Raw genomic sequence first — 14621 nt, forward strand, 5'->3', positions numbered from 1 at the left:
AAATACATATTTTTGGCTTCACTTAAACAAAAAAATCCTACGATAAGTTTAACATATGGTTGATATTACATTTAAAGAACAATTTTAGAAGATTTAAACAAAAAAAATTAAAAGGCGTTAAACACATTGGGCTTTGCTTGTTGCACTCAAATAATCTAAGATTAGGTTGCAAAACAATAGAAAGCATTATTGACATTATGCTTCATGATTTATGGTTGCCACTCTTGGTCTGTGCCTTAAGATGGGTTATGGGTTATACTTGTATAGCGCTTTTCTATCTTCAAGGTGCTCAAAGCGCTTTGACAGTATTTCCACATTCACCTATTCACACACACATTCACACACTGATGGCGGGAGCTGCCATGCAAGGCGCTAACCAGCACCCATCAGGAGCAAGTGTGAAGTGTCTTGCCCAAGGACACAACGGACGTGACTAGGATGGTAGAAGGTGGGGATTGAACCCCAGTAACCAGCAACCCTCCGATTACTCTACCAACTTCGCCACGCCGAAATACAGTCATTCGTGAGTACTAAAAACAACACTATGGCTGAAAGTACTGTACACAGATAAGACATGTAAGTGTTAAAGATAAAACACAAATTGTAGAAATTTGTTACAAAAATCGGCCATTTCTCTTGCAGTAGTTTACGTTGCGTGGGCGGTTTGGACTATGCTAATATTTGGCATCAAGCCAAACAGCTTTGTGCGCGTGTATGTGACTGTATACGCACAAAAGAGGAGTTAGTTAACTTTATTACCGGTCAATCTGAATCCTTGTTATTTAATTGTTTAGCTAAGTTTGAAGCAAATGTGGTAATAATCAGCACTACTGTACTTAAAGTGTCATCTTAATCGTTAGTTTAGAAACCCAAATACCTTCATATTGTGCTTCATGCACCCTCTTTTATTAAGCAGTTGAATTGCCTTTTTTCCTCTACTTGTGTTTCCCCTTGTGCGCTCTGCTGTGTGTGTGCGCGCTGACACACTCAACATACTCCTCTGTACGTCACCGCCGCACGGCGGCATGCGAATGAAAAACAGTACGTGTATTTTTTAAAGGCAAAACAGTAAGTGTATTTTTTAAAGGCAAAACAGTACGTGTATTTTTTAAAGGCGGTATATCACCGTTTTGAATTCATTAGTACTGCGATACTTTTAGTAAAGGTATACAGTAAACCCCTAATATGAACTCTGTAAATAAAATAGTACAAACAGTTTAATTTTTTTTGTTTGACACACTATTAATGCATTACAAATGGTAAATGGATTTAACATGAGTTTTAATGGCAAAAAATAAGCTATAGAAAATTAGCTGGTTCCTTCACATGTTTTTTTTTTACATACATACAGCCATATCCTGGGCTAGTCACATGACAACCACTCCAAAATTGTTCGTATATGTCACTTCATTCCAAAAAGTTGTATAAAACAGGATATTCAAATTGTTGTTTTTATGCGTCAAAAGTTATTTATGTATTGAGAAAGACATTACCAGAACAAAGGAGAGGACAAAAAAATGTGTATCTTATGCATTGGCAAGAAAACAATGATATACTCACCAAGTGCAGCAACTGCAGCTCCAAAGCCAAGCTCTTCATCTCCAGGCATTTCACTGTTGTGATTCCGGCTCGGTGGGCGGGAGCCAGTTGGCGACACAACTGCACAAACATTACATGAAATTTGACAGAAAGATTTTGAACATAAACATGAAACATCACTATCATTTTAAAATAAGGTAATGAAAACAGAATGGACAGTTGGACAGAAATGACAAATGTTCTTTCCTCCAAAAACTTAACAAAAAAAACAAACCTCCATTGGACAGTCTTTAAACTTAGAAGCTTAGACAATAGATCACAACAAGAGCACATATCCTCGTACTAAAATAGAAGAAGCAAAAAACAAGTGGAATGAAAGTAAAGTACATCAAATATTAACTATTTAGTTTGTTACATGGCGTAACAGTTGTCACCAGCATTTGATAAGCTGAACAAAAGCAGAGAACCGAATGCTAATGCTAACGCTAAATCAATTGGCTGTGGTCATTTTGTTGCTCTGAGCTCAACACTGACATGTATTACCTTTTTCATGAGGTTATGTAATTGTTAGGGTTTGTTTTTTTGCCAGTTGGTTAACATTGACAACATAACTAAAAAATTATAGGTACCAATATTGATATTCCTTATTAATACCGATATTTATCAGTACTGTTATCGGTACTATATGTTATTGGTGTAAATAAATATGTGATACAATGCATTTTTGATTAACATTTTGGTAACACTTTAGTATGGGGAACCTATTCATCATTAATTAGTTTCTTATTAACAGGCAAATTAGTACATATTGGCTCTTAATTAGTCATTAAGTACTTATTAATGCCTTATTCTGCATGGCCTTATTATACAACCAGTAAGCCATTAACTAAGAGTCTTCCCTCAATAACCTCAGAATTATTGCTTATTAGTAACCCTAACCCTTATATGTTCCCCTAGTATCCAAATAACTCTAAATTAAGTATTTCTTATTTAGAATATGTTCCCCATACTAAAGTGTTACCAACATTTTCATTAGCACACAAGGTTGTACACCACCATCATGTAACATCTCACAGCAGGATATTTTATTAACAACTGCTTTTTAAGTCTTAAAGGAGCCATATGTAATAATTTCAGGTCAACTCATCATTAAATGGCCCTGATATGTCAAAAGGCTTTAAAAATCATGTTGTTTTCGATAACCTCTATAATTGATAACAGTACTTCAGCCGGGATAAGCTCATTTCAAAATTCGATTTACAGCACCGAAATCTTGTTATTTTCATTTCGATGTCCCGCCCTCTACAGTTTGACCAATTAGAAAGTCTGTCAGTGTGTCACATCCAGGTTGCCAGTTACGCACCGCCATCTTCGTCTGGCTACTGCCACTGGTAAAGTTACTAAACATGTCAGACCTTAGTAAATCTAAAAGGCTTTGTTACTATTCTCAATTTATTCATGACAAAGCCAGGAACAAAACAAGGATTTGTATCGGAGATGCCTTTGAAAGATGGAGACGATTGAAGGCGGAGAAGATTTTTTCATCTGACGCCAAACTTGCTAATTTCCTCCTTGATAGGTAAGTAAGGCATTTACATTTTCTTATTACTTGTTTTAAATGGAAATGGACATTTCCTATGTAAACTATATTGTCCAATGCAGTCTATGATCTTGTCTAACAAAGCTAGTATGTTCTTGCAACGAATGCTTAACATGCTAGCCCGGTCAATGACACATCGAAATATAGGCTAACGGTGGAAATATATGCCCGTTAGCCTGTATGTCCATGTGTAATTGAACTGACAGGGCAAAATATATTTTCCACAAATACAACCTATGTGGATATGGGTAGTGTCAGTGCCTATTTCGTTCTCAATATGCTGATACGCTGAGGAAATGGGTTCCAACATTAGCATGGCTGTCATCATGGCAATGTGAAATGTGTGTGGACAGCCAAATCACAAGACAATATAAATCCTCCTTCGTGTTTGCATATTGTGGACTATATGTACCAAGTTGTATGGCAATCTGAAATGTTTGAAACAGTGGCCTATAGGCATACCTTGGTAAAATGTCTCCTCTTTAGTTTTGGGCATACATTAGGCTAAGCATGCTCTACTTATTTTCACCAGTATAACCATTTCTAGCGTTGGTTGTAGTATGTTTTAGTCTTTGTTTTCTGATAGTACTGACAATAACCATATTATTGCCATTTATTGTGATATTGTACGCAGGCATGACAGAGAGAGGGGGAGGGGACTAAAGAATTTTGACCATGATTGCAGTACCATTTCTGGCCAGATTATTACATATGGCTCCTTTAAACAAGTCAACTATGTGTGCAGTGCAATGTAGTTATGTCATGATCTTGTAAAGACCCCACGGATCCATCACTGTGTTTATGTTAATTGCAATTATACTCAGCTGGAAATCATTTATGTATGGCATTCATGTGCAAAGCACTTTTACAAGATATATCATATTAGATATATAATATAAATCTATACAATCAATTAGCATGGTAAGTGGGTGGGCATTAGGACCAGAGACCCTATTGAGTGTTGACAGCTACTGATGTCTGTGTAGTGTGTACTATATAAATACAAAGACTCAATGCTCGATCAGTCCAGTTTGTATAGTCAAGAAACAGAACGAACTGAAACGTTTGTTAAGTTAAAGTCCCAACAATCGTCACACACACACTGGACTGGGTGTGGTGAAATTTGTCCTCTGCATTTGACCCATCCCCATGTTCACCACCTGGGAGGTGAGGGGAGCAGTGAGCAGCAGCATGCGCCACACTCGAGAACCATTTGGTGATTTAAACTCCAATTCCAACCCTTGATGCTGAATGCCAAGTAGGGAGGCAATGGGTCCAATTTCTATAGTCTTTGGTATGACTCGGCTGGGGTTTGAACTCACGACCTTCCAGTCTCAGGGCGGACACTCTAACACAAGGCCACTGGTTCCAGGCAAACGCTGTGCAATAAAGTGACATCAGACGGCGACAGGAGTAGATATGTCAGAGGGTGCTATATTGCTTTAAAGCAACTTCATGGATATTATATGACTTATATTTTTCACTTTTTTAAATTGATTAGTATAGGCCTGTTGATTATTGGATCGCTGAAATGTGGTAGCAGTGGTCTTGAGTAAAGCACGTTTACTTCAAACTAACTCTATACGCAAGCGTGACTTTGAGCGACTTTTGAGGAGGAAATGCTATTTTTACAAACTTTTGTGTGGTGTTGCTTCCTTATTTTTGATGGTTCCAAGCTAATCCAAGCAGCTGAAGTAAATGTGACAGCGTGCCATGATTACGACGGTGGATTAAAAAAAAATACAGATAACCGTATCATTTGTCCATCATTTTGACGGTCCTCCTGGACCAGTGGTTCTTAACCTGGGTTCGGTGAGTCGGCCTCAGGGGTTCGGTGGAGCCTCCGCCTCCGAGGTCAAGACACACCCGACTCATCGTGTAAATAAAAACTTCTCCCTATCGGCGTACTATGGATACTCCCAAACAATGTTCCCTCTAATTTTCCATCTGATTAGCAGGTGTGTCATTTGTTGTGAGTTCATGCACTGTGTTGCCTTTGTTCTTTGAACAAGGTGATGTTCATGCACAGTTCACTTTGTGCACCAGTAAAAAAAATATGTAACTTTGTCGTGAATTTGATTAAAAAACCCAACATTTTATTTATCACTAAAGAAGGGTTCGGTGAATGCGCATATGAAACTGGTGGGGTTCGGTACCTCCAACAAGGTTAAGAACCACTGTCCTGGACCACTCCAATTAGTAACTGGTCCCAAAAAAATACAAGTACTCTGTATACATCCCTACTGACAAGAGGGATCCCTCCAAAAGGTTGTTCAATCAAACTTTCAGGGAATGTCAGAAATGAGATAAGGGACAAGTGATTACATTTTTGGGCTAATCTGTATAATTTCTACCATGTTACCTTTCATTTAAAGGCCTGCTGAAACCCACTACTACCGAACACGCAGTCTGATAGTTTATATATCAATGATGAAATCTTAACATTGCAACACATGCCAATACGGCCGGGTTAACTTATGATGTGCAATTTTAAATTTCCCGCTAAACTTCCGGTTGAAAACGTCTATGTTTGATGACGTATGCGTATGTCAGTAGTTAAAACGGATGTATTCGGACACCATTGAATACAATACAAAAAAGCTCTGTTTTTATCTCAAAATTCCACAGTATTCTGGACATCTGTGTTGGTGAATCTTTTGCAATTTGTTTAATGAACAATGAAGACTGCAAAGAAGAAAGTTGTAGGTGGGATCTGTGTATTAGCGGCTGGCTGTAGTAACACAACCAAGAGGACTTTGACTTGGATAGTAGACGCGCTATCCGACGCTAGCCGCCGACCGCACGGATGATCGGGTGAAGTCCTTCGTCCTTCCGTCGATCGCTGGAACGCAGGTGAGCACGGGTGTTGATGAGCAGATGAGGGCTGGCTGGCGTAGGTGGAGCGCTAATGTTTTTATCATAGCTCTGTGAGGTTAGCTTCAATGGCGTCGTTAGCAACAGCATTTTAAGCTTCACCAAGCTGGAAAGCATTAACCGTGTATTTACAGGTCCATGGTTTAATAGCATTGTTGATTTTCTGTCCATCCTTCCAGTCAGGAGTTTATTTCTTTTGTTTCTATTTGCATTTAGGCACGGTGCTATCACGTTAGCTCCGTAGCTAAAGTGTTTCACCGATGTATTGTCATGGAGATAAAAATCACTGTGAATGTCCATTTCACGTTCTCGACTCTCATTTTCAAGAGGATATAGTATCCGAGGTGGTTTAAAATACAAATCCGTGATCCACAATAGAAAAAGGAGAGAGTGTGGAATCCAATGAGCCAGCTTGTACCTAAGTTACGGTCAGAGCAAAAAAAGACGCGTCCTGCACTGCACTGTAATCCTTCACTCTGACTTTCCTCATCCACGAATCTTTCATCCTGGCTCAAATTAATGGGGTAATCGTCGCTTTCTCGGTCCGAATCGCTCTCGCTGCATTGTAAACAATGGGGAAATGTGAGGAGACCTTCAGCCTGTGAAGTCACGCTACTTCCGGTACAGGCAAGGCTTTTTTATCAGCGACCAAAAGTTGCGAACTTTATCGTCGATGTTCTCTACTAAATCCTTTCAGCAAAAATATGGCAATATCGCGAAATTATCAAGTATGACACATAGAATGGATCTGCTATCCCCGTTTAAATAGAAAAAATTCATTTCAGTAGGCCTTTAAAGGCCTACTGAAATACACCGCTTCCCACCTACAGCTTTCTTCTTTGCTGTCTCCATTGTTCATTGAACAAATTACAAAAGATTCACCAACACAGATGTCCATAATACTGTGGAATTTTGGAGTTGAAAACAGACGACTTAATAGCTGGCCACAATGTTGTCCCAAAATGTCCTCTACAATCCGTGACGTCACGCGCAGGCGTCATCATACCGAGACGTTTTCAGCAGGATATTTCGCGCAAAATTTAAAAATTGCACTTTAGTGATCTATGCCGTATTGGCATGTGTTGCAATGTTAAGATTTCATCATTGATATATAAACTATCAGACTGCGTGGTCGGTAGTAGTGGGTTTCAGTAGGCCTTTAAGGTTTGAGCCCAAACTTCTTCTGTGTGTCTTTGCTAGCGTCCCTGCCTCCACCCACAGAGAGAAACATTTAGGACTTTCTGGCAATTGGGAGAATTGGGCATGACGGAGGTCTGCGCTCAAAGTTTTTTTAAAATTCTGTATGTATTGTTATTTACAGCTGAAATGGACCATAAGGACTCGCCTTACCCTCATGAATTCATCATTTACTGAGAGAATGACTTTCTGACTTTGACAGTAACTGTGGACAAACGTGTAGACATTTGGATCAAAAAAAGGCTTAATCTTTCAATAAAATTATGAAAATTTCAGGGCGCTCTGTTTTTAAATTATAGTATTTTGTTTTCTGTAATGTTGTATTTATGGCTTTATATTTATATTTACACTTTAGCGGAAAAAAATACATATTAGACCTGATAATCAAAAAGTGATGTTGACAGTTATGTTTTGACTTGGGTTATTATGATGAAGTGTGTGGTAAAAACAGTATCAACAATGGACTGTTCAATCAAAATGAAAGAGATTGTGTATTAAAAAACATTTTAATGTTGTCACCATGAATTATTTTCTCTTTGAGTAAAAGAAAGGCTGCATTTAAAAAATAATTACAATAGCTTTTAAACAATTGTGCACTCGAAAACAGAGCCTGGTTTGGTTCTTCCAAAGGGACGTATTAATTAATTAATGAGTGTCCACATTTTGACAATGGAATGTGTATTTGCTTTTACGTTGTTTCCAACTCACTTGTCTCTGTCCATTTTTTCTCTTTCCCACTTTCATCTGCCACTTGTTTCTCTTTTTTTATCTGTTGATTCGTGTAACTCGTTCTCTGCTGCTTTTTTATCTGTCTTTATGATTAGCCCCAGGAATGTATGTAGCATCTCTTTTAAAGGCCTACTGAAATGAATTTTTTTTATTTAAACGGGGATAGCAGATCCATTCTATGTGTCATACTTGATCATTTCGCGATATTGCCATATTTTTGCTGAAAGGATTTAGTAGAGAACATCGACGATAAAGTTTTGGTCGCTGATAAAAAAGCCTTGCCTGTACCAGAAGTAGCGTGACGTCACAGGTTGAAGGGCTCCTCACATTTCCCCATTGTTTACACCAGCAGCGAGAGCGATTTGGACCGACAAAGCGACGATTACCCCATTAATTTGAGCGAGGATGAAAGATTTGTGGATGAGGAACGTCAGAGTGAAGGACTAGAGTGCAGTGCAGGACGTATCTTTTTTCACTCTGACCGTAACTTAGGTACAAGGGTTCATTGGATTCCACACTCTCTCCTTTTTCTATTGTGGATCACGGATTTGTATTTTAAACCACCTCGCATACTGTATCCTCTTGAAAATGAGAGTCGAGAACGCGTAATGGACATTCACAGTGACTATTATCTCCAAGACGATACATCGGCGAAGCACTTTAGCTACGGAGCTAACGTGATAGCATATAAAATAAAAGAAATAAACCCCTGACTGGAAGGATAGACAGAAAATCAACAATACTATTAAACCATGGACCTGTAACTACACGGTTAATGCTTTCCAGCCTGGCGAAGCTTAACAATGCTGTTGCTAACGACGCCATTGAAGCTAACTTAGCTACGGGACCTCACAGAGCTATGCTAAAAACATTAGCTATCCACCTACGCCAGCCCTCATCTGCTCATCAACACCCGTGCTCACCTGCGTTCCAGCGATCGACGGAGCGACGAAGGACTTCACCCGATCATCGATGCGGTCGGCGGCTAGCGTCGGATAGCGCGTCTGCTATCCATCTCAAAGTCCTCCTGGTTGTGTTGCTGTAGCCAGCCGCTAATACACCGATCCCACCTACAGCTTTCTTCTTTGCAGTCTTCATTGTTCATTAAACAAATTGCAAAAGATTCACCAACACAAATGTCCAGAATACTGTGGAATTTTGCGATGAAAACATAGATTTTTGTATTGGATACAATGGTGTCCGAATACTTCCATTTCAACGATTGAAATGGAGGTATGGAAGTATACCAAGACGTTTTCAACCGGAAGTTTCGCGGGAAATTTAAAATTGCACTTTATAAGTTAACCCGGCCGTATTTGCATGTGTTGCAATGTTAAGATTTCATCATTGATATATAAACTATCAGACTGCGTGGTCGGTAGTAGTGGGTTTCAATAGGCCTTTAAGGTCTTAGAAAAATGTTTTTTGTGGGCTGTAATAAGGACCTATTATTCAGAACAAACTTTTCATACCTATGGGTACCTGGTTTTGGGTATTTGGGATATGCAGAAGTCTTGAAAATTGTAAATCAAACCATGATTGAAGCGTGAAGGAGACATTCATAAAATAATCTTGACTTTCTTCTTATTTTCTCCAAAAGAGACACTTGGAATTTGCTCATTTATGACGTTTTGCACATTGGTGACGTCAGCGGATATCTCCATATATGATAACGTTTTACCCGAAGAGCTTTCCGGGAGTCCAGCATTGGGGCGGCATAGCTCGGTTGGTAGAGTGGCCATGCCAGCAACTTGAGGGTTCCAGGTTCGATTCCCGTTTCCGCCATTCTAGTCACTGCTGTTGTGTCCTTGGGCAAGACACCAAACCCACCTGCTGCCAGTGCCATCCACACTGGTTTAAATGTAACTTAGATATTGGGTTTCACTATGTAAAGTTCTTTTAGTCAGTAAAGAAAAGCGCTATATAAATATAATTCACTTCACTTCACACTTCATTGTAGTCAAAAAGTTTCTTCTTTTTCTTTATCCTCTTGTTGTGGGGCAAACTGGTCTGTACATGCACATGCATTCCGTGCTGTTGCCATTTCTAATACAAAGTAGCATATATTTCTAACTTAATATCTGTCAGTAGCCTCGTTATGAAAGCGCTAAAAAGACTACAACGTGGTTGACGGGGAGAAGACGCAGTTGAAGTGGAGGCACATAAATAAGACCCCCTACAAAACGGCGCATCCTAAAGAGACGGTCAGAAAATGTGTTGAAGATGGTCAGTAAAACATAATCTATGCAAAATGTTGACCAAAGAACCACCATTACATGTGTTGTAATGTGTAAAAAGTAAGTGTTTTAAATGCAGAAAAAAAATCATAATATGACCCCTTTAAGAGCGAGAAACACAAAGGACAACCTAGTTCAAATTCAGACACCCAATGATAAAGCAAAGTACTTACCTGGGGAACAGAGGACATCAAAAATAAAGCTGGCCAACATGAGAGGAAGCACAGGTCTGTAACCACAGAAATTTCCATCCCTGAGCTGCTCAGCTCGCTCTCGGATAACTGACATTTCCACAAGGCCCAGAGGAAGTTTCTTCAAAAGAGCTACAATCTCAGACTCTTGGTAAGCCAGCTTCACCTGGTCGAGCAACACATAGTCAGTCATGGTCTGGTGTACATTAATTTCATGTTAATCATTTTGATGTACAGTTCCATCTTTATGGACACATTTAAATACACTGTGTTGCACTCCAACAGTAAAATAAGAGAATGTAACACCTCTAAAGCTTTGGTGGACGCTGGTGGTCTCTGGAGTTCCAGGGAGAACATGCCAGTGCTGAAGGCAAGATTGTGGAGCTCCAGTCGTTCACCGAGTACAGTGAGGAGGAAGGCTGTTTTCGACAGTGTGTTGGTGGCTACCTGCGTCTGACGACCTGTTGACACTTTGCTCTTCTTACCCTGAACACAAAAACCAGTGTGAGGACTTCATACAAACACCTTTGCTTGCTGCTTGCTTGAGGGTCTTTACTGTCACATCTAAAAAAAACATTCTCTGACAGTAGAACATACATCAATGTGACAATCATTGGTACTTTAATCTTAATCTTTAATAAAAGAACACAGAGAAAATTTATAAAACAGTGAAAATCATTTATTAGTTAGTGTTACTTAATAACATAACATATAAAGTGGGGAAAATAAGTATTTGACCACATGCTAATTACAGTATGTGAATGTACCTCCTTGCAAAGATATGAAGACTACATCTTTTTTTTTTTTGGGGGGGGTGGGTTTATTTGAACAGATAATGACAAAATGTAACAAACAAAAAAAGAAATAGGTATTTGATCCCCTACTGACCAGCTAACATTTGGAACCCCACAGACCAGTTATGTGTCCATGAAACACGCAAATTAGTCGTGTCTCTTTAAGAAAAAAACATGTAAAATACTCCTAGAGTCAACATGCTATCTGTATAAGACACCTGTCACAAAAATAATGAATTGATTAATAATAAAAATACTACTACCTTAACATTTGACAACAAAACAATTATACAAAGTGAATCAGTAAAGAATCACTGCATTATCTTCGACCCAACTCTCTGATTTGAGTTACACTTTAAGTTACTAAAACAGCCTCCTTTCATCTCTGTAATATTGCTAAAATGTGTCCCTTTCTGTCCACCACCAACGCTGAGATTATTATTCATGAGTTTGTTACGTCTCGTCTTGATTACTGTAGAGTAGGGATGTCCTATAATGGCTTTTTTGCCGATATCCGATATTCCGATATTGTCCAACTCTTAATTACCGATACCGATATCAACCGATACCGATATATATAGTCGTGGAACACATTATTATGCCTAATTTTGTTGTGATGCCCCGCTGGATGCATTAAAAATGGAACAAGGCTTTCCAAAATAAATCAACTCAAGTTTTGGAAAAAAGTGCCAACATGGCACTGCCATATTTATTATTTAAGTCACAAAGTGCATTATTTTTTCAACATGCCTCAAAACAGCAGCTTGGAATGTGGGACATGCTCTCCCTGAAATAATCCTGGTACTCACTACAACTATGGGAAACACTGTACTTTGACTCTCACAAAGTGCTTTATTTTTTTTAATTTTTTAAACATGCCTCAAAACAACAGCTACAAAAACAATGAAGGCACACAGCTTCAGTCCAGAGTATACTATAAACTGGGCTCAATCTGCCCTGTTCTTAACGCATTCGTATGAGTAACAAAAATGTGCAAATAAAAACAAGGCACGAAAATAAAAAACTGCTTCAGTCTAGACTAGTAGATAACACAGCCATCCTTTAAAGTGCATGAACATTAATAAAACTGCTTCAGTCTAGACTAGTAGATAACACAGCCATCCTTTAAAGTGCATGAACATTAATAAAACTGCTTCAGTCTAGACTAGTAGAAAACACAGCCATCCTTTAAAGTGCATGGGGAAAAAAGGCACAAAACATAAATAAAACAGCTTCCCTCAGTCCAGACTATTAGTCTATTTGTGCAACAGATGAAGCTCAAAGAGTGGGCTAATTCTTTTTCTCCTTGTCATTACGTGTGAGAGGTAGATTTTTCCGAATGAAAACAAGCATCTGCAAGGGGTTCTGGGTATTTGGATGTTCTCCCGAAATGTGTTTGTCATTCTTGTTTGGTGTGGGTTCACAGTGTGGCGCATATTTGTAACAGTGTTAAAGTTGTTTATACGGCTACCCTCAGTGTGACCTGTAAGCTGTTGATCAAGTATGCTTGCATTCGCTAGTGCGTGTGTCAAGCCGTAAATAGTATGTGACTGGGCCAGTACGAAAAGGCAGCGCCTTCAAGGATAATTGGCGCTCTGTACATCTTCCTGCGTCCGTGTACACAGCGGCGTTTTAGAAAGTCACAAATTTTACTTTAGGAAACCGATATCGATAATCTTGAAACTGATACCGATAATTTCCGATATTACTTTTTAAAGCATTTATCGGCCGATAATATAGGCGGTCCGATATTATCGGACATCCCTACTGTAGAGTACTATTTTCAGGTCTCCCTATGTCTAGCATTAAAAGATTAAAGTTGGTACAAAATTCGGCTACTAGACTTTTGACAAGGACAAGAAAGTTTGATCATATTACGCCTGTACTGGCTCACCTGCACTGGCTTCCTGTGCACTAAGATGTGACTTTAAGGTTTTATTACTAACGTATAAAATACTCAACGGTCTAGCTCCATCTTATCTTGTTGATTGTATTGTACCATATGTCGCAGCCAGAAATCTGTGTTCTAAAAACTCTGCCTATATTAATGATTCCCACAGCCCAAAAAAACTTCTGCGGTCTATAGAGTGTTTTCTATTTGGGCTTCAGTACTCTGGAATGCACACCTTAGCCTTTAAATAGACCCCTTTTTTGTCCTGATTGTGGTTTGTGCAGCCCTTTGAGACATTTGTGAATAAGGACTATATAAGTAAACTTTGATTGATTGATTGAATTATTAATTTGTGTCTTTTAGGATTGTCAAAAGTTATTTCTTATTTTTGAATGTATGTGTATTAATTGTCCTTTAATTTATATAATTGAAACATTTTAATTACTAGTCTTCTCAACTTGAATGTTATAAAATTCCATTAAAAAAAAAAAAAGGCAGTGTTTCTTTTTTAAACAAAAAATTGCATGTTTTCCAATTTTTAAGTACCGGTTTGAGCACCGTTTAAGTACGGGCACCATTTATAAAGCACTGCGATGAGGTGGCGACTTGTCCAGGGTGTACCCCGTCTACCGCCCGAATGCAGCGGAGATAGGCTCCGGCACCCCCCGTGAACCCGAAAGGGACAAGCGGTAGAAAATGGATGGATGGATGGATGGATGATTTGGAACTAGTATAGGTTCAAATGTAAACGATACGCATCCCTAATCCCAACTTGATAAGAGTATTAAAAACTTAAAAGGTAGCTGCACTTTTTTGGAATTTCGCCATTCATTCACAATCATTATGAAAGACAAGACAATGGATGTATTTTGTTTTTTTATGCATTCTATTTTTTTTAAAAAAAAGGAAATAAAAGTACCAGTAATCTGAGAGCAGAACCAATGGGAGGTCCTCTATTCCGCCCATAAAACCTAATAATAACCATCCAAAGAGCGCAAACGGTATTCACATGTTTTTTCTTGACTTGAATATTAACCAAGTATTAGTGATATTGTTATTTTAAGCGCTAATGCAGACAAACTATTTATAGCAACGCCATTGTCATTACCATGTGTGCCTATGTTTACACTATCGAATGTAAGATGCTTTATTGTTTCCCTGCTTGTGGAAGTTTATTGTAGATCATAAATCATGCCTCTCACTTTGATAGTAGAAGGACAAGAATGTAATTCGACATGTTGGTCCACTTTGACAGCCAATTTAGACCCGGGATTGGCAAGAACGACACGGAAAGACAATTGGTTTCACCCCCCTTTTCTTCACAAGGATTATGAGTCATTGTTTATATAAGGGGGACTATAACAAGATTCTATCAGTTGGCATCCATTAGGATTAGGATGTCATTAGACAGCAGACCTTGTACAGCAAGTGATGTTTTATATTTTGTTTTTTGGCTCTCATGAATTGAAATCATGAGTAGAAATCAGTAATGTAGTGGGGAAAAAAAGCAAACATTGTGATGCGTTTTTTAAATGAATGCGCCGCGCATGCTTAAAATGATCAAAATGC

The 14621-nt window shown here is 38.7% G+C and overlaps 1 protein-coding gene across 7 annotated transcripts in view; it reads right to left on the bottom strand.

Moving 5' to 3' along the window:
• zswim8 (zinc finger, SWIM-type containing 8) overlaps nt 1–14621 on the bottom strand; it is a 218286-nt gene that overhangs the window by 88327 nt on the left and 115338 nt on the right. For 4 of the 7 annotated variants that reach the window (XM_062058934.1, XM_062058937.1, XM_062058933.1 and 1 more), the window contains 3 exons: nt 10674–10853; nt 10350–10533; nt 1561–1668 (listed from right to left, as the gene is read on the bottom strand). In XM_062058934.1, coding sequence (XP_061914918.1) covers nt 1561–1668; nt 10350–10533; nt 10674–10853 — 472 coding nt within the window. The remainder of the gene's footprint in view (nt 1–1560; nt 1669–10349; nt 10534–10673; nt 10854–14621) is intronic. The other 3 variants (XM_062058939.1, XM_062058935.1, XM_062058938.1) reach the window with 1 other exon arrangement.

This window comes from Entelurus aequoreus, linkage group LG09 (assembly GCF_033978785.1).
Source record: "Entelurus aequoreus isolate RoL-2023_Sb linkage group LG09, RoL_Eaeq_v1.1, whole genome shotgun sequence".
NCBI classification, from domain to species: Eukaryota; Metazoa; Chordata; class Actinopteri; order Syngnathiformes; family Syngnathidae; genus Entelurus; species Entelurus aequoreus.